At 40.5% G+C, this 21,054-nt stretch overlaps 1 protein-coding gene across 2 annotated transcripts in view; it reads left to right on the top strand.

Moving 5' to 3' along the window:
- Window positions 1–21,054, top strand: part of GRM8 (glutamate metabotropic receptor 8) — a 2,784,122-nt gene that overhangs the window by 1,671,305 nt on the left and 1,091,763 nt on the right. For both annotated transcript variants that reach the window (XM_069229648.1, XM_069229650.1), the window contains exon 7: window positions 9,762–9,962. In XM_069229648.1, the coding sequence (XP_069085749.1) occupies window positions 9,762–9,962 (201 nt within the window). The remainder of the gene's footprint in view (window positions 1–9,761; window positions 9,963–21,054) is intronic.

The following is a 21,054-nucleotide window of genomic DNA, read 5'->3' as shown; positions in this document are numbered from 1 at the left end:
AGACTTCAAAGAGTGGTTTTGAAGTGCATCAGTTCCCCTTTCAACCAGTCCTGTCTGCCAGGAGATCTGTTGGGGGGTGATCAGTCCTTTGTGTGCTGTCAGGCCACTAACCTTTGAAGTGTGAGTGAGAGCCCCTCCATCCTTCCTGCACAGGAAGACCCAACAGGATGCAGATAAACACAGACTGAGCTGAGTGTTCTGTGTTTATGGCTGTCTGGGTGGAATGCACAAGGGGAGGTGTCAATTAGCACGGACCAGATGTGGATTGGAGATAGGCTGTAAGTACAGAGAAATGCCTACTTTCTAAACGTGGCATCTCTAAAATAGTAATGTTAAATCCAACTTCACCAGTAAGCAGGAGTTCTCTCTGCCATTCCAACCACAGCAAACATGACAATGCCACTCCTTTCGGATCAGAAATTACCACTTAAAAGTATATAAGAGAATTTCCACTGCTGGCCTATTAGAGAAGCAGGCTTCACAAAAGTGAAAAACGAACATGGGTGTCTTTCACTGCCAGTGTAGTGTAGCCATTTTAGCTATAGTTTAACACATGTTATTTTAGAAAACTAGGCCTGCCGCTGTGCACTTTCACCTAGACATACTTTATTCAGCTTTGTTTTTATTATTTTAACAATAGCCACATTTGTGGTCTTGTTTTATTTTCTCTATCTAACTGTTCTTTGCCTAGGCCAGCACTGCGTTCTTATACAAGACATTTCTTTCACTCTGTGCTTTTCTCAAGGCTGCAGTAAGATAGGTTGCCTGCAAAAGTGGTACGCTTTTTCTCTAATGTTCACAGAAACATACAGACTCTTACGTGGGGATCCTTTCTTGGAACATCAGCTGTTTTATTATAAAAAACACTACTTTGACCCATGATACATCAGAGGGAGATTCCAGCCAGATGACCACGACTGTATGCTGATTGCCGAGTGCTTCGCTGCAGTTGCTTATGTAGACTACTGCCTCTTGCTCAGGTATGAAGAATGATGTCTTCCCAGGGGAACCTGAAGGGCAGAATTAGAGCTTAACTTGTTGTGCTCTAACATAGCCTAGGTAGGAACTATTCTTAACGATTTTTATTGACAACATGATAGCGTTATTTTTATGTTTCTCTCTCCTTGTCACAATTTTTATCTTGTTATGCTTCATCGTCCTAGTTATTGCAATGCATGCTTTATCATCTAAGATGCAGTTACTTCAATAAAACCTTATTCGACTATACTCTGCCTCTGATTGTCCTTGCATATGTGTGACTAATGTAACTGAAAGAAATGGATGAGATCTGAGTGCCCATGATTTCCCTGAGAAGTCAATTGTGTCATGCGCTCAGTTGCCCAATCATCCCTGCTCTTGGGTGGAGATGAGGCGCTGCTAGTTGGCCGGAACAAAACCCGGATTAGGCTGACATGTGTCACCTGTAGTGGGTTTGAACTCAGTCCCTCACAGTGCAGGTGATTCTGCCGCCTAAATCCAGTAGTCTCATTAGGCTATTGAGAGCTAACAAGACATCAGGACATGTAAAACTCACAAGTACATATCCCGCCTTTCACTTACATAGCACCCTGCCCTATGGGCTATCTATTGCCTACCTTAGGGGTGACTTGCATGTACTAAAAGGGGAGTTTAAGACTTGGCAAGTAGTTTTGAATACCAAGTTGAAGTGGCACTGAAACTGCACACACAGGCTGTGCAACGGCAGGCCTGGGACGTAGGTAAGGGGTTACTTATCCAGATGACACAACCAGTGCTGCAGGCCCACTAGTAGCATTTAATTTATAGGCCCTGGGCCCATCCGATTCACTTTTCTAGGGAGTTATCGGTAAATTAACTATGCCAATTGGGTAATAGCCAATGTTACCATGTTTAGGGAAGAGAGCACCTGAATTTTAGCACTGATCAGCAGTGGTAAAGTGCACAGAGTCCACAAACCAGCAAAAATGAGATCAGAAAAAAGGAGGGAGGCAGGCAAAAAGTTAGGGAAGACCACCCTGGGGCAACCTTTTGCCTACCTCCCTTCATTTTTCTAACATTCACTATCTAACGTTCGCTATATTGAAAATACCATTAATACATGCCATTTTGGGTCTGTTTGTAGTAATGCAAACAGTAACTACTGAAAACATGGGCATGTTTCCCCCTGGGAGGTTTGTTCCCCTTTGGTTAGGAAATGCCCATGATTAACCCCACTCACTAGCTTGTGGAAGGCATAAACTTGGCACTAAAGGCACCTGGACACAACACTTTCTAGATCTGCTCAAGCACCAAAGTGAACTGGACTTGCTCTGTATGACTGATGAGGAACTTTAAAAGTCTGGAGCTGCCCCTTTTGTACCCAGGACAAAGAGGTAATGACACAAAAAGCTGCAAGAAGCGTTATCCCTACAATTCCCAGCTGACCACTGGCAACTGCAACTTGGACTGGACTTTGCTCATGGCCTCTGCCTGGCACCCTAAAATATTCTAAGTGCCATCTCTTCCCAACAAAGTCAGGGAGGTTTATAAGTGTGCTTGTGTGGTTGCTTGACCACCAGGAAAATGTTTGGAACCTTTTGCTCCAGAGCCAAGGGGACCTACCATGAAAAGTACCTGACTAGCAGTTCCATAGCGTTGGATTGCATTTCAGTTTTGGCTCCCTGAAATGTTCCAGCATCTCTGAAAACACACAATAGAGTCCCTTTCTGTTTTTAGATTTAGAAACTTTTTCAACTAAACCTCAAAAGCTCGGAGACTTAACAGGATCAACCTGTGATAGGGATCCAAATGACAGTTCCATGATGGCAGCTACAAATATTTGTCCCACTGAGAGACAGCTTATTTAAAAAAATAAATGACAAAGTTCCTTTTTGGAAACTTTTTAAAACTTTGTAACTTCCAGATATTCATTGAAAAGCCTCTTGGTGCATCAAAGCAGGGTTCCATTGTGGTCAGCCTCAAATCTTTTTTTAAACATTTATGCATGGTCAAATACATAACACAACAACAAACAGTGGCATCAGTTCTCTATACAATACCACAGTTAAGTGTTGTCATTTGATCACAATTATTGGTGTACACAATACATTACATATTCAGCTCCTACGATGGTACCAGCAAACTCAGGTTGTTAAGACTCATTTGAGAGTATATGCAAATAAGCAACAAAGGGATTCCAAATGTCCTTTGGTTGGAACGCATGGGGGAGTTCTTCTGCATAGTATTCAAGTTGATCATGGCAATACACCATATCCTGCAACCAATGTTGGTGTTTGGGAGACATTTTATTGCCCCAGCAACTTGAAACTCTCCTCTTAGATATGAGCAGTGCAATCACCGTCAGTTTACGATTGGCAAGCTGCAATAATTTAACAAGACCCAAAAGACACCGGGTCCCCTCCACCTTCTCCAATAATAATAATAGCTGGCAGTTCCTCGCTAAGGGGATTATTTACAAGCCCCTGGCATCTCCTTGGGTCACCCCAGTGTATTTTTGTTTTATACTAAGGTGGTGTCAAGGAGGCCTTTTTCCCAAACCGGATTTACAAAGTGACACGATGCTTGCATTGCACCATTTTGTAACCGCTTGCGCCATATTGTGCCCGCACCAGCCATAATGTGTGCAAACCCCTGTTAGAAGGCCCAGGAAAAATGGCGCAGTGAAAGTCACAAGATTTTTCTGGTCTGTGCAATAGCATTCAGGAATTTGAACTTAGGTTAATTTAGTGACTTTGAGGGTCACCTTGAAAAGAGTTGTGATTAGTCTTTGAGGAGACCAGATACCCAACACAAGTAATAATCCAGTTTCTTGAGGTTAGTAGAAAGTCTAAAAAGATTAGAATAAGGCAGATTTCCTTTATCTTTAGATCTATTATGCTCAATAGGTAATAGTGTGTGTGTGGTAAGCTTACCAACTGACTCCATGTCATCAGCAAAACAATTTTTCAGCCTGGTCTTCCCTTTAGCAAGCTATTGCAGTCTTGTTATTGTATATTGCATTCTTGGTTCACTAACACAATAGCACTAACACACCTGAAAACAGTGATTTAAAAAAGGAAAATGAAGGACAGGAATATCGTATCCCTAATGACATGGAGTCATCATCTGGTAACCATAACTGGTGGGCAGGGGGTGCCATCTGAGAAGCAGACATTGAAACCACGTACAAACAAATTGTTTGCTTACATAACAGGTAAACCCATGTCAAAAAATAAACCCTCTAATTTAGCTTCCCAGAGGTAAAAGTTGAATGAGTTGTTTGATGCAGTTATCAAGTTGCTCTATATTTTCCAGAAACATCTTTCAGTTCCAAGCTTTCCTTTTACAGATCAATTTTTCTGGTGTGTTATTCCAATGAGTTTAGTTAATATAACCAGAAATACAATTCCCAGAATGCAATAGGTTATTAAAGGACTAGACAAGTGTGGCCCTGATAAAAGAGTCATCTTGTAATCACATTGTCTGATCAACTTCTATATAGGCCCTATAGTAATGCAAGAAATTTGGAATTTGCCCACCTTGGCTGCTGCAAACATGATTTTAACGCACATAAACATTTTCTTTACATTTTTCTAAAGGTAGGCCCAGTATACCTTCTTGTCATTTGTCTTTTTTGTTACTGTTTTTTGTTACTGATTCAGCTGCATGTAAGCTCTTTAGATTATCCTTATATTGTGGCAGATGGTATCAAGAACATTTTCACCTTGGAATATTTCTAGTGTCAAAGGTTCAGCACCACTAGCAAAAGGTGCTGAAGCCTGGCCAGGGAGGTCACACCCTAAATGGCTACATGGAGTTATTTGACGAACTGAAATAGGTTCTGTGGGACCTCGAGGTACAGGTATTTATCCTCAGCCTTGTCTTGCTGGAGGATTTTTAGAACCAAAAAATTTATTTAGTCCTAAAATAAATCCTTAGCACAGGACAAAAAGTAAAATACATCCAAGCAATGAAGTGAGCTTGGTTGCTACTACATCCAGCTTTATCTCACTATGAGCTTGTGGTGCCAATATTAAGGCCCATATTTATACTTTTTTAGCACCGCCTTTACGTCATTTTTTGACGCTGAATTGGTGCAAATTAACAAAATAGAATTCGATTTTGTAAGTTTGCGCCACTTTTACGTAAGAAAATGACGCAAATGCAGCACTAAAAATGTATAAATATGGGCCTAAGTTCCTCAGTGGGAGTTTCATAATTAGTTATCTGACTTTGAGGGACCCTCACTGTGAATAAGTGGATTGCTATATTGTGTGGATATTAGTCCACTACAAATAATAGTGCTATTATTCTTGTTAGATCCAGTAAAGGTTTCAGTAATTTAAATCAACTCCTCAATTCCTAGTAGTTATGGCACAGAACAGACAGGTGTAACTTAAGAAAATGTGTAAAGTGTTTAGAATTGACAAAACAGGTAAAATGTCTAACACACAATACAATAAAAATCGCACTCCATTTTCTTTAACTAGAGGATATTTTAATGTATAAAATGAAACCAAAATGACAAAAAAAATCCAACAAGGGGAACTGGAGATATGATTTTTTGCATGTTTAAATAAAAATAGCTCCAACAGTGGTTAATTGGTTGCTCAGGACCAGGACAAGGGTAAGATTTGAGACTGACAACAATGGAGTGTGGGTTGGTGGGGAGAACAAGATTCGTCTGCCTTCGGAGTTTGAAAAAATTTAAAAAGCTAGATACCTAAGCAGCATAAGGCTACAGATTGGATCTGAAGATGGGTTTGACGATGACAGGTTGCCCAAGGACGAGCTCTCAGTGAAGCTGTAAACAAAGGTTGGAGAAGGTCAGAGTTGAAAATGTCTGGAGTTTGCACCCAGAATGCTGTTGATGTTGATCGGAAGTTGTTTGACGTTGGGCTAGGTGAAGGCTTCTACTATTGGATGTAAACTGTTTTCTGAGTCAAATTTCCTCAGCAGAGTAAGGCTGCAGGCTGTAGCCAAAGATGGTTCAACATCACTGGATGCTGGGTAGCATCAAGACCACTAAGTTCAGTTTGCTGCTGCGTAGAAGAACATAGAGGGAGCTGTAGTAAAGTTAGTCTCATGAGTAAAGCTCCCTCTGAAGACTGGATGGCAGGTTGGTCTCGATCCTTACAACGGTTTTCCAGGCAGAAATTCATCAAAACGTTTCTAAGTCCCAAGTTATTGAGTTAGGCAGGAGGAGTACACTCTGACATCAGCCAATGATTCCAGGACCTCATGAGTAGCACTTGGTGGGTCAGAACTCACTTCATCCGAAGTCACAGCAGGGTCCGGGGGCAGGTCTATGTGAAACTCGTTAGCGGGCTCCTCCAGGAAAGTAGGCTTTTTGTAACTTTTGTGCCCTTGTTACTTAACAGAAGGTAACCCAACAGAACCTTAGAGTCCTCTTCTTTTTCCAGAATACAAGTGGAAGGAGGCCCATACCTTAGGGTTCTCCTCACAGGTCTCAACAGCAGATGCAGCCCTTCTTCTGTCTTCTACAAGTCTATTAGTGTTCCCAAGCAAGTACCCAGGGGTGTCAAATTTAAGCCTGCCACTAGCCTGTTGCTAGGGGTGACTCCTGGCCCCTCCCTAGCCAATAAGACAAACATTCACTGGGTTAACTTTACCCACCTTTGGAGCAGTTCCTGTGTGCCCTACTGCAAACACTCTAAGAGTGATCCCCTATTCCTAAATCAAACATGGCAGAACATTTCTTCCTCTATGCAAAGCTCCTGTACCTTCCCTAGGGATGTAGCCATGGTAATGAGCAACCCCTCCTCTGCAGTCACTCAACATCTGTTCTGATGGCAGCTTCTCTACCACTGTGATTGGTGCCTGACTAGCTAGGTTAACAAAAGGTAGGTAGACCAAGAGTAATCCACATCTACCAGTGAAAGGTTAGGCATCCTATGAAGTTAATTATGTTCCTGGGACAGCTCAGATGGTTGTCCTGTCCCTACCCCCGAGACCTTTGTCTCAGCTCTGAGAGTGAGTTCACACCTCCACAAGGATCTATTCAACTCCTGAGGAACAGATGAAAGCTCATGCAACAGGTCTTCAAGTGGCTTTAGGCAACTTAAAAGTTAATTTTTAAAAGTATGGTTTGTAAAATATTTGTTACAAATCCAACTTTACCAAGGAGTTGGGATTGTAATAAATATTTTAAAACATCAAAGAAATAATTATTTATCTGATTCCTATGTAGATATAACTTTATTAACTTCAGTAATGCATCCCAGTGCCTTACTATGGAACAGCTAGACCTGCTTTAGTGAAAATAGCTTTTAGGGCAATGCCACTGTAATGACATATTTAACATTAAACTTTCATATGTTCTACTTTTTAATATCATGCACCATTCTTTTTAGGCTTTTAATCAATTAATCACTCAATCAAGCAATCACAGTTTATATAGCACTGCTATTCACTAGTGAGGGTATCAAGGTGCTGAGCACATTGCAGCTTTGGGGGCTCAGTTGAACAACCTATTTATTGTGCCTTGTTAATATTAAAAGCAAAGGTTTATACCTGTCAAAAGAGGTTATCTTGACAGGTTGAATTTGAATTTCAAATCTGCACAGTCAGGATACTGGTGGCAGACCTGCAGTCATGTTTTGCATTGTCATTTTATGTGCTGCAGTCGACTAGTGACATTTAACCTACAGGTCTTGTGTACACTTTTTAACATATAATAGATGCTATAGGTGAGGTAAATGTACCATTTAGGAGTAAGGTCAATTTCAACATGTGTTATGGGTCAGAACAAGTGCACTAGGTCCTGGATAGCAGAGCCCTAGTGCATTGAGTTAAATACATCAGAAGCATTTGTCCAAAAAAAGGGAGTGATCATGTATACTCCTCAACCTTAGTCCTGGACCTAGCCTCAGTGAAGGATTTTGATATTCATTTTAGAGGTTAAGTCCAAAGATAAAAATCTTTGTCCATAATGACCCGCTTGGTGCATCTGACCTCCACTCAGTTGCGGTAGGGCAGAAATAAATCACCGTCATCTGAAAACTGTTGTTTTTTAAAGGCTTTTCACTTGTTTTAGACACTTTTTCACCTTTAAAATTCACATCTCTATTTCCCATTCAACAATTTTAATAATCTTGGTGTGTTTTTGCTCATTACATGTTTTGTTAAGTTTCCATTTTGATTAGGGAATGCTATTGGGTACTGTTTTTTACTTTAAAATGTATGGTACTGTTTACACTTAACACACATTTCTCTGGGGATTGCCTGCTGCTTGTGTTGCAACTACTTTAGGTTGGGCAGAAATTCTCAAAGAAATGTGCTTTGGCCTCTCCAGACTGTGTTAAGTAAGTTGATAAAGATCACCCTTCCCAAATTAATAACCCAGTTTCTGACACTGCCCCATCCGGCTACCTTAACAGCTCACTTTTTCCCACAACTCTAATGTTTATCCATATAAATGAGCATAATGCCCTTGATATTGGAATGCAGCGCATTCTGGTAGACTGCCTGATGAATTAAGGAGGAGATACATTCTGTGATATCAGAGTCTAATTTTGATCAATTGTGATTTTGCAAATACCCATATCCAAAAGACACTGCATTAAAAGCTGATTACTTACTTTAGATTACAGTTCACACAACACAGATTATGAGTGCATTCTGTGCAGGAGAGAAGCTTAGCCCTGTGTGAGCAGATGAGACAAGCAAACATTTAGTCAAAAATGTCAAAGAAGAGTGGACAGCAATAAGGATGCTAGAGGAACATCATAAATAAAAGGCTTTGAAGAATAAAAAAGTTAGATAAAATAGGATACAGTCACCAGAATGGAATATGTTGCTAATATTGGACATTTTATTTGCTTTACTTATCACTAAGAGTGTGCATACATGAACTTAATGTTACGCACTGTTCGATATCATGAATATGCATGCAACAATGAAATTGTTTGTGGATATCTACTATTTCAACTAGACTATATCTATAGACATCCAACAATTCTTCTCATTCCAAAGTAAAAGCTGTCCACTCTCCACACAATTTCTGTCACACTAAACTAATACCATTGCAGACAAATGGAGGGAAGGCATGGGAAATGCATGCAAATCTTTAATTCGGCTATATGTTGTGAACAATTTTCCTCCTTTCATTAAAATCTCCATTTCTCTTATTTATTCAATATATATATATATATATATATATATATATATATATATATATATATATATATATATACATGTGTATATATATGTGATTCCAATACAGGAAAAACCACTGCACTCAGTTTCTCCTGAAAATTAACAGTGTTTAATCCAACACGTTTCAAATCCAAAGAGTCTTGTTCACCGTTAGTTGAAACGTGTTTGTGTTTGTTGGTGTGGATTAAACACTGTTAATTTTCAGGAGAAACAGAGTGCAGTTGTTTTTCTTGTTTTGGAATCATAATTTGAGGAGGATTGATCTACCTCCTACCACTACCGCTGGCAGCTTGAGTGCACGCGTCTTATTTATGACCATTTGTTTTAATATACATACGCGCACACACACACACACACATATATATATATATATATATATATATATAGTATCTTGTTTAAGCATAATACTTTTGCAGTAACAGTAAATAAAGTTATGCATGACATCTATAGTCAGATCCTCTTTTGATCCCTCTACAAATATGCTAATTTTATGTAGACATTTTAGGATAATCGTCCCTGGCAAAATTGTTGTGATAGGATAGTTTTTTTCACATTTCAGCCCATAGTTGATAATTGCGGCACATATGACAAAATGAAGGCTGAATTTCTGAAACTTTTTGTTTCAGGTCTGGAACGCATCGGTAGGGATTCCAGCTATGAGCAGGAAGGAAAGGTTCAATTTGTTATTGATGCTGTCTATTCCATGGCCCATGCTCTGAACAACATGCACAAGGACCTCTGTCCCGGATCCATTGGGCTGTGCTCAAGAATGAGTGTGATCGAGGGCAAGGAACTACTTGGTTACATTCGGGCAGTCAACTTTAATGGTAAGACAATATGTTTTGTCTCTTTTTCTGTTTTATACTGATATGGCTGGGACTGCTCTAGGTACAGATGGCAATTACACTACAACCATGCTATACATTTTGTAATTTGTTACAGATTAACAAAACAACACTGTGTATGAGTTAGCTGCATTAAGAAGTTTAAGGGGCAGATTTAAGAGCCTCTAATGCCTCAATGCGCCACATTAGCTTCATTTCTTTTATGCTAATGTGGCCCAAGGAGGCCAAAATCTCCGTGCCACATTGACAAAGTGGTGCAATGCATGCATTGCACCACTTTGTAATCTCTTGTGCCACATTATGCCTGCGCCAGGCATAATGTATGCAAGGGGGGCATTCCCCTGTTGGGGGGGGGGGCTGAAACAATAGTGCAAGGAAATCTAAGAGATTTCCTTGCGTTGTTTTTTTTGGCACTTAAGGAGGCACACCATTGTTTACAATGGGCCTCAATGGCCTTTGCAGGATTAGCGTCAAAATGTTTTATGCCAATCCTGCAACGCTCTGAACTAACGTGAAAAATGTTGACGCTAATTCACTAACTACCACCATCTTAGATACGTATCTTAGATACAGTGCACACATAGTGGAAATAGAGGGGCGCTAAGGGGCACAAGAATAGTGCCACTGCACTGGGTGCAGCAGCAATTTTCCTTAATGTGGCCGAAAGTTGTTGTAGGTAACAAAAAGGAAGTATACATGCTCATGGAAAATTCTAGTTTTGTAAGAAAGAAATAGACATGTGTACCTGTACATCACTGCAGGAAGTTTTATACATTTTCTTATATTCACATTTTGTAAAATGAAGCAAAATAACATAAAAGTTATGGAATTATATCTTGCATATTCTGTGTTCAAAACCATAAATCTGATTCTTATAAACACACACACACACACATTCTTAAAGAAAATGTAGTGCATTTCGTACATTATGGCATGGGAAAATGTTAACATTTTCATGTGGAATCTGATGTAATCAAAACTGTATAGTTATTCTAGGAATACTTGCTCCAAGAAACAACGTTACACGGTCTGTGCTATGTTCATTCCATTGCTTAATTTGTGCTTGTTGTTTCCGGTGTGGAGCATCGGGACTTATTTTTGAGGGCCGGGGCTTATTCTTCTGCCTCAAGCATTTGCTGTCACCAACAGACATATATGGGAAAGACAGAGGAAGGGAAAAACGAAAAAGTGTCACAAAGGGAGGAAACAGAAAGCTGCAAGAGTGAGCTGAATGGACAGGGAGTGGCTTTAAATGGATTGAAGAGGCCCGAGAGGACATCATGATTACGCCACCTCAGTGTTCCGTGTTCCCACATGTAATTGCAGCAGCCGCGTGGTTAAGAGGAGGGCTTTGGGCACCGACACTTTTTTATTTACAAATTAAGCATGGGTTCATTCATAGGTGCTACATGCCGATCAGCTGGGCTACATCTGAGTGTACCTTAGTCACAGCCCTGATCTTGAAGCAGGCATAATAAGTTACAATGTTATGCCTTTAAATTCTCCCTTGAAAGGAATTTCGTAATATCTTGACCACGTTCCTCAGTATGATATGTTTTGATAAATCTTTCAAATTTTCATGCATGCTCTAATATGTTCCAGAGTTAGCGGACGTGGATTGCCAATCGGTGTTGTTGTGACTTCTTTTTCTTGTGGTGCGCTGTGATCATATGAATGGATGAATGGCTGTGCCTACATTGACGTGGCCAATCTTTAACCATATAAAGTTAAACATATAGAGAGCCCTGTATTAGGCTGGTCTCATGAACCAGGCATAGGATTTTCATATCTATTCTCATCTTGTTAGGCAGCTAGTGTGAATGATTTAAAGCCCCTTTGTCTGCTGCTCCTAATAACCAGTGCTGTTTAGTCTGCACCGTTTATAGTTTATTTATACTTTATAATAATGACAGCCACTAATAGATCGCATTGGTATGATGCACATAAGGTTGAATGTAGGCTCTAAGGAGTGGACTTCAATGTTTACTTCAATGTTGTGTATTGCTTCATGAGTTAGGGCATTTGTCACAACTCATCATCATCGTTATCAAACTTTATTCGGCTAAAGTCGCAATAAAAGTGTATATCAAAACATATAAGTGTTTTTTATTTACACACAATTAAGACTGGTCCTTTTTTCTAACATGCAATCCTAATTCATAAGAGAACCACGTACACTCAGGATCCGATTTAATTTAAGGCTCAGTCAAGAGAATAAAAACAATATTACGATTTTCCGCAGGATCAACCAGCGCACTCCGAATATAGTTAACTGCATTACTAGTATTCATACTAGTTAACTGTTGCAGAAAAAGAAGAGTTATATTATGCTGTTTAATTTTAGAAGCTCGCAAAATGGGTCCCAAAAACGTATTCACAGACATGATTGAAGCTTAGAAAAAGCATCCCTGTGCTTTGGGCTGAAACATTGTCACAAGGACAAATCTGGGGAATTGAATAACGATTTTAAAATGAAATCTCGTAAAATAAAATCTATACTCAAAATTTTAAATACCTACAGGATAAAACTCACACCTCTTTGCCTGTTTAATTAAACTATAATTATGACTCAAACTGAGCTTCTGAAAAGCCTTTAGGTGAGTTCTGCAGGAATAAATCTCTAACCTGAATCTTTACTTGGCCTTTTATGCTTTCTGGTTTGTAATAGCTGGGGCAGGCCCAAATCAGCAAAGCTGGTTCTTGCATATTTTATCCACGGGATCACAGAGGCGTTTTCTGAGGTAAACCAGTCAGACAATATTTCCATTGTAAAATCTGCTTCTTGATTTTCCCAGATCCTCAACCAAAGAAGGGATCTAGTTTGATTGAGGTTTCCAGTGGATGCAAACCCACCTTGGTATGACACATAGAAAAGGATGAAGATTGGTGAACAGCCAGCAACATACGAAGGAATTTATTTTCTACCTTTTGTGTCTGATAGGCACGTCTAACCCCAACCCCTGCTCCATAAATCGCCAATGAGACACACTTGTAATAATAAATATTCAAAATCTCCTTCACGAGTTTTTGTCCCTGTTTATGTGCAAACCTAAACACCCACTCTATAGCTCTTTCATTACATTGCCCTAGAGTATGTAGAAAGGTCCCAATGTTAATGGGTTTCAAAAGGAAATGCCAGTTACATAAAATTTGACCGTTTTACAAGCTCTACACTTCCTAACTGGAATGTCCTTGTTTTAGTATTTTTGGACCAATTTGCACGGTAAAGGCTTTACAAAGGTTTGTTTTAAGGTCTAAAATTCTCATAAAAGATTTTACAAGAAGTTCTAGACCCTTTGCTGTTCCAGAAACTGAAACTGAATCATTTCCATAAATTAAAACTGGTATTGAACATGTTCACAATTGTGGCAAATCCTTACCTGCCTGGCATAGGTGTTCCTCCACATCATTTATATAAATGAGGATAAGCAGCAGGGCCATCACACAACATTGGTGTACACCTGAGAAGGATTTAATAAGTGGTGAAAGTTCACCATTTGCTCCATTTCAAATCCTGGCCAGAGTGTCCCAGTGCATCATATGTAATACATCGATCAGATCTTGTTCTGTCCTCTTCCTCTCTATGATATATAATAATTTTACTCTATTTGTCATATCAAAAGCACAGGGAAGGTCCATAAAAGCTACGTGAATGGAACTTCTTTTGGTCTTGACATAGTTTCACACTATTTACTGAAGTTTAAGGCACTGTTCTACAGTACCTAACTCTGGGTGAAAACAATACTGCTCTATAGACAGCACCTGTTTATCCTCTAACCAGACCTCAATTGTTGTGGCTAAAATTCCTAAATTCCTACCTGACGTTTTGAGGAAGCTATCTAGGAAGGAGATGGGCTGAAATCTACCTGGGGAGTGTCTATTCTCTTTTTTGAAAATGAGCACTATCACTGTCTCCTTCCATGAAGATACCAGCTGACCTGTTATGGCAACCCTGATAGCACTGGATTTGCGTGGGGGCCCAGGAATGTGACATTTCCTATAAAGAGGTCCACGGGTACACTGTCCGAACTCGAAGCCTGACCAGGAGGAATTAAGTTATTTGTACGTCCCCTACCTCTATGGACTTGCTTGATTTAGGACATTTGCACAACTCTTTGTGGTATCTGTTTCTTACAGATGAAATAGGGTAAAAATGTATACAATAATCTCATAATAATTGGTTACTGGTATGTGTCAAGCAGGGAAGCTAATGGACCCAGGTTCATTTTTTATGAAATACTAGAAGGGGAACCAATCTACTGAGAAATGTCACTGTTTTGATTAGGTAAGCTGTTATGATCTCTGTGATAGTTCATTTTTTCACTGATGCACTTAGGTTAGGGTGCATTTGTTTTGCCTGATTTTTTCATTACAGCCACCCTTCTTTGATATTGTCAATTTAAGGCGCTACATTTAAGTGAAAAAATAGAAGCAGATTACTCTCCTTCATCCACTGACAAATATAACTCATAAAGGTTATTTATTTTATTTTGCATTATTTCTTTAATTTTATATGCAGGTCTTTGACACTGGTCGATGCAAGGACGAGGGAGTGAAACAGGTTACAGTAGAAAAAGACTAGTGCATCAAAACAACAAAAGCATCATATAATATTGGTATATCCTCCGCATAAGGGTGGTCAGCTTGCAACAAATGCAAAAATTTAACAAAATGTATTATTCTTCCTGATTGGAGGCAAAGTTGTAGAAGAAAGGAGGGAGATTTCTGCAGCCAAACTTTCTGTATCTCCCTGGGTGGGTAGCTTACCATAGGTGTTTTGTAGACCAGCCAACAAGTTATAAGGGTGCATAACTATGTAGATCCATGTGGACAATGCAGAGTTTCGACAAGTAACAGTTGTTTGGCTAAGAGCCATTGAAGAGCAATCAGAGTAGTGATGTATGGCCTGTTAACTTCATGCTAATGATGAGGCAAGTGATGGTGTATGATACAGCACTGTTTGAAGCTTGTCTAGTATTTCAGTTGTTAGACTGCCTCAATTTGCATTGCAGTTATTTATATTAGAAATAAATCACTGGTAGGTCAAGATTGATCCCTTGAAACAGGAGCTGTAGCAGCTAAATTCCAATGAGAAAATGTAGCTGGTCAAAAGTATGTTAGTGTTGTTGCTCACAGTGGCTGGACATAGAAATTTTGACTACAGAAACGTTCTACCAAAATATCAAGGACCAAAATATTGAGAAGGAAAGTGCATATCCATAAATATAGACATACTATTCCTATCTCCACATTTATGTACCTTGAAATTATGTATATAACTAAGCATATATGGAATTTAGAAAGTAAATCAATGTTCACCTACATAGAACTATCTTCTCAATATTTTTGTCCTTGATATTGTGTCCATGATGTTCTGGTAGCATGATGTTCCAGACTTATTAGTAAGGTGGAATACGTTCTTCTGTGAGATAAAGACAGGTTTCAGTCTAAAAGAACACTGAAATTAAGCATCTTTTGGGAAGGGGTAGCAAAACACCCATGTAAGATATAAAATCAGACAGTGCTGAGGATGGGTCTCTATTGCTCGTCAGTAGGACTTGTCATTTGGAAGCATTCTCATACAGTCACTTCAAATTCATCCAGGCTTGGAGTGGAGGTATGCAAACTTTATTATTTGCATGCATAGTTGGGCCAAGTCAGGAAGTTTGCCCTTGATGATTTCAGTTGAAGTTAATTGAAGTTTGTGCCAACTAGTCCTGTAGCAGAGGTAAACTGGGTCTATCTTACTACATAGCAGATTTCCAGGTGCAAGCTGTCTTTTGGGTAAGCCTTCCTACACCATTATTTCTGAAGTGGCAAGCATGTTATACCTTGACAAGTATAACATGCAGGGAGGGGAGGTAGTGTGTAACCTAGTGGCTTGTCAGCTTGGTTACAAGGAGGTTAGAGGTGATGCATGGCTGAAGGGTACAGCTTGAATGTGGGATAGTAGCTGTAGAGCAGTAGGGGTGGCAGTGTGTAGAAAGAGGCTATCACTCAGGAGCTTGCCTGGTGGCAGGGAGGTATGGTACCAGAATATTGTGTACTAAATATTGCCTGCCAAACATAAAGGGGATCATTGCGAGCCGTGGTCACTTGACCCGCAGACTCGCGGCACCACATTACGACCACAGCAGTTTTGTGCGGTCAGACCACCAGCACTGCCAGGATCAGAGATCAGGGGTCCCCCTGGCCAGTCTGGATTGTCACTGTTGCATATATGTGCACTGGGTAATACCATATACATCAGTAACTGATGATGGTGCTATGTGACGTGTCTCTAGGTAAATATTTGGAAACAAAAATAACACTGCTAATGAATAAGCCTGGTGTGCACCACAGGTGATGTTCATGGTTTTCGGGTAAGATGTGCAGACTTTGACTTTTTGGCTTTAGCTGACAAGAACTAATCAACACCACTGCAAGATTTATTTGGGATCTGTGGCAAATTTAATTGTCCTCTAACATCACGTTATTCTCAAACGTCTCATAAACAACAGATAGGCCAATGTGGCTGTCTAGCGTCAAGTAAAATTACCAGGTTTGTCTTAACATCATCTATGGCATATTTGGTGTCTCAGTGTACTTAGAAGATCGACTGTCAATCATGGAGAATGTCCTATTTCTCCACATGCTTATGCATCTGGCATATGATTTCAGTATTCATATCACTCAAGAGCCTGTGGTTTTGGAAAGGAGATATTTAGCTAGATGCCTCTGATTGGCTGCTGGTTTCTTTAGCAGGAAGGTTATGATAGCTTCTTCAAGAGCCTTTAGGACAGTAAATGTTGGCGGGATGTATTGATCATTCCTGTGATGCAGGGTTGGGGTCGCATTTAGGGCAATCATACAGTGCCTGATGGGCTGGTTTGTCAGGTGAGATCAGTGAGTGGGCTGCTTCTTAGGCTGTTTGTGGGCCAATGTTAACGTCTACTAGGCTGGTTTTGATAAAAGGTTCTGTTGGGCATTACATTTTTTAATTTACTCTAGTTGCCTAAGATTAACAATGTAGTACATGTTTATACTTTTGCATGCATTGTGCAATAGATTAGCTATGGCTGTCATATATTTCTGCAACCCAGTGAGGATTTATTACTGGAAAAGTAAAAGGAAAAAGCATTCACTTAAAAGAAAAATTAAGCCAGAAAACAGTTATACTGCTGTTAAAAACAAAATGGCTAAAATGTATTGTAAACAGCTGTGACGGCTAAACTATAGAGGTGTACATATTTTATGGTCACTCTTTCTGATCACCGAAAGGCTGTTGGGTTGGCTAATAAACATATATTGATTTTCATATCACACAAACTTATATTAAGGGCATTTGAGTGCCTCACATGAGAGGATTGTTACCCACTTTCACTGGCCTGAAATGAGGAAGGTCTCAGATGCATTCTGCAGGTCCTGAACCACCTGCCAGGCTAGTGGCAAGTCAGGAGTGCAGCACAAGGCTCCCATGCAACCTTTTCCTGTCATCGCCCCCTTACCTTCAAAAGTGTGGACATCGTCATCAGTGGGCTTCTGGAGCTCAAGATAGCCATGGGCAACAGATTCATCCTGGTTCTTGTGGACCATGCCACTATGTACCAAAAGGCTAACCCTCTGAGGACAGTAACTGCACCCACAGTGACAAGGACACTGATGGGGCTCTTTACCCGTGTGGGGTTCCAACGGAGGTAGTTTCAGACCAGAACATTAAGGCCATGTGGAAGGAGTGTGGGGTAGCCTACAAGTTCTCTACTCTTTACCACCCTCAAACTAATGGGCTTGGTGAAAGGTTCAACAAGAACCTAAAAGGCATGATAATGGGACTTTCAGTGCTCATTAGGTGGAATTGGGATGTCCTCCTGCCATGCCTTTTATTTTCCTACAGTGAGGTACCTCAGGAGCTGGTTGGCTTCAGCTCTTTTAAACTTTGTGCTAAACTACTGGAAACTACACAAAAAATCTAGAAGTCAGCCAGAAGGACAAGAAATGAAGGTATGACGAGAACGCTTCCAGAGTTGGCCGAGCCTCTGCCTGGTCAAAACATGTGAGTGATGGAGCCCGTGGAGTCTAGGACCCTGCAACCCACTGGTCTGGCCCTTATGAGATGAAGGAGCAAAAATGTGATGTCACCTACCTGGTGGACCTCAAGACTCCTAGGAACCCTTTGAGAATCCTGCATGTCAATCACCTCAATCCCCAGTTTGAAAGTTCTGAATTCACCATGCTCCTAGTCACTGATGATGGGGTAGAAGAGGAGACTAAACTTCTCACTAACCTCCTTTCTTCCAAGAAGCAGGATGGGTCTGTGGAGGGTGTCAGCCTCTTTCCTACATTGACCCTAGAACAACAGAGAGACTGCTGCCTGCTGTTGGGGCAGTTTGCCTCTTTATTCTCTCTTACCCTGGGACTCACTACTTTGTGTACCCATGATATTGATACTGGGGACAGCATGCTTATGAGGAGTAAAATGTAGATGTTGTCTTATAAAGTAAGAGCCAGCATTAAAGAGGAGGTCTCCAAGAAGCTGGAATTAGGGGTTCTTGATCCCTCAATACCCCTTGGTCCAGCCCAGTGCTTTTGGTCCCCAAGGCTGCCACTCCAGGTGTCACTCCAGAACCTAGGTTCTATGTGAACTACCGTGAGCTTAATGTGGTCAATAAGACTGATGCACACCCCATCCCCAGAACTGATGAACTCACATATCGGCTAGGAGTGGCCAAGTTCCTCACGACGTTTGATTTAAGGTCTGTGTACTGGAATATTAAGGGGGCAAGAAAGAGTTCTGGAAAGAGATCTGTGTTCTTTACCCCAGAAGGCTACTAATGGATCCAGGCAATGCCCTTCAGGTTGAAGAACACCCCTTCCATCTTCCAGAGGTTCGTCAACCACATCCTGGTTTGTTGGAGAACTTCTGGACTTCTGGATGACATTAGGGTCTTCGGTTCTAGCTGGGAGGACCACCTACGCTGCTTCAGGTAAGTGCTTCAGGCTCTGCAGAAGGCATGCCGGACTATCAAGGACAGTAAGTGCCAGATACGTCTACGTGGGTCACAAAGTGGGAAGAGGCAAGGTGCAACCCCTCCATTCCAAGACAGAAACCATTCTGGCTTGGAAACCCCAAGAGTCCTCACTAGCTACTAAAGGAGATTTCTCAAGGGGTATGGCACCATTGTTGCCCCCTTGACCGACCCGACTTCCAAGAAGCAGCCATGTGAGGCCTCAGAGCATGACATATGGGCTTTGCATTCACAGCTGAATGCAGAGGCACTGGTTTAACCGGTAGCCTTCATTGGTAGAAGGTTACTTCCCAGGGAACAGTGGTGGAGTGCAATAGAGAGGGAAGCCTCTGGTGTGGTCTCGGCTTTGGAGAAGCTGAGACCATACCTGTTTGATGCTCACGTCTGGGTTCAGACAGACCACAGATCCCTCCGATGGTTAATACAGATGAGGGGTGAGAATCCCAAACAGTTGCAGTGGTCCATCTCCCTACTGGAAATTGATTTTACAGCGGAATACTGTCCTGGGACTGGCCACACCAATACTAATAGTCTCTCCAGTTTCTTTTGTCTTAGTGTGAGAACTCATAAGGGGTTGGGTAGTTCTTCTCACATCCAGCATGTTAGACCTGACATCCTTGGCATTGCTTTCCCCTAATTATTTGCCTTCAGACCTCCTGTTTTTGCCTACTTCGTTTTTACTGGCCTTAGGATTCTGCACACTTTATGACTTCTAACCAGTGCTAAAATGCTTGTGCTTTTCCCCCAAAACATGGTAACATTAGCATATACCCAATTGCCATATTTCATTTAATGATAACTTCCCTAGTAATTGACATAGTTAATTTATTTATAAGTCCCTAGTAAAGTGCACTACATGTGCTCAGGGTGTGTAAATGAAATGCTACTATTGGGCCTACAGCACTTCTTGTGCCACCTACTTACATAACTATTAAAACATGTCTCAGACCCACCATTGTAGAGTCTGATTATGTAGATTTTAACTGTCATTTTGACCTGGCAAAAGTAACCCTTTGCCAGGCCCAAATCTTCTTTTTTAATACATATAAGTCACCCCTAGGGTAGGACCTGGACTGTTCAGAGGGCAGGGTGCCATGTGTGTAAAAAGTAGGACATGTACATTCCTGGTGCTGAAAAACTCTTAAATTTGTTTTTCATCATTGCAAGGCATCTCTCTCCCATAGGGTAATATCAGAATTGCCTTATTATAGTTCGTAAGCATAATTTCCAAATTGGAAGAGAGACCCCTTTAAGTTTGGTGTCTCTGGAATCACAATTTAAAATCCTAACTTATGCTGAAGTCAGATTCTAAATTGCAATTCTGAAAATTCCACTTTTAGAAAGTAAAAAAAAATCAAAAAGTTCAAAATGGTCCCTACAGGGGAAGTGTAAGCCTCTACTTCCATGGCAGTAGTCCAAATAAAGCATCCATAAGGTAGGCTAATGTAAATACATTTTACTGAGTATTTTCTCTTTCTTACCATATGCAAAACAGAATTCTTCCTATCTGGTTTATTCTCTGACAATCAAACATCACATCATATAAAAAATAATAACATTTATTATTTTAAACAATATAAATATATTCACTGCAAAAAACAAAGGTTTATCTATTTTATATTTATATTTTATATATAGGTTTTAAGGGATGTTATAGTAAGGCTCACATTTTAAATTTACAAAACTTTAAAAATTCACCCTCAAATGCTGGGCCTGTAAATCAGGCCAAAATAGACATAACTTCCATATCATGGTCTGCCATGTTGGATATTTAAACTGGGGACTTTCAACTAGAAAAGGATTAATCCACTGCTGGGCCAGATCCACATTCTGGTCTCTAACACATTGGAATCTACTTACCCAGGTCCACGGGTGACACAGTTAGCCCCCTTTTTTAATGTATACTTTTAGAAAGTTGGCGTTTTCTTGCCACAGCCATCTGGTGTCTGCAGTCTGCCTATGGTCACATGACTGGCTGTAGCTGGCAGTTGGGCTTTGTCTATTCGTCCTAGACAGCCACATGATGGGAGCTTAGGTGTGATTTGATGGGTCATCCTGGGCAGAATGGA

This window comes from Pleurodeles waltl, chromosome 4_1, assembly GCF_031143425.1.
Source record: "Pleurodeles waltl isolate 20211129_DDA chromosome 4_1, aPleWal1.hap1.20221129, whole genome shotgun sequence".
Taxonomy (NCBI): domain Eukaryota; kingdom Metazoa; phylum Chordata; class Amphibia; order Caudata; family Salamandridae; genus Pleurodeles; species Pleurodeles waltl.
Note: the sequence above shows the minus strand (reverse complement) of the source record. Positions and strands in the feature narration are given on the sequence as shown.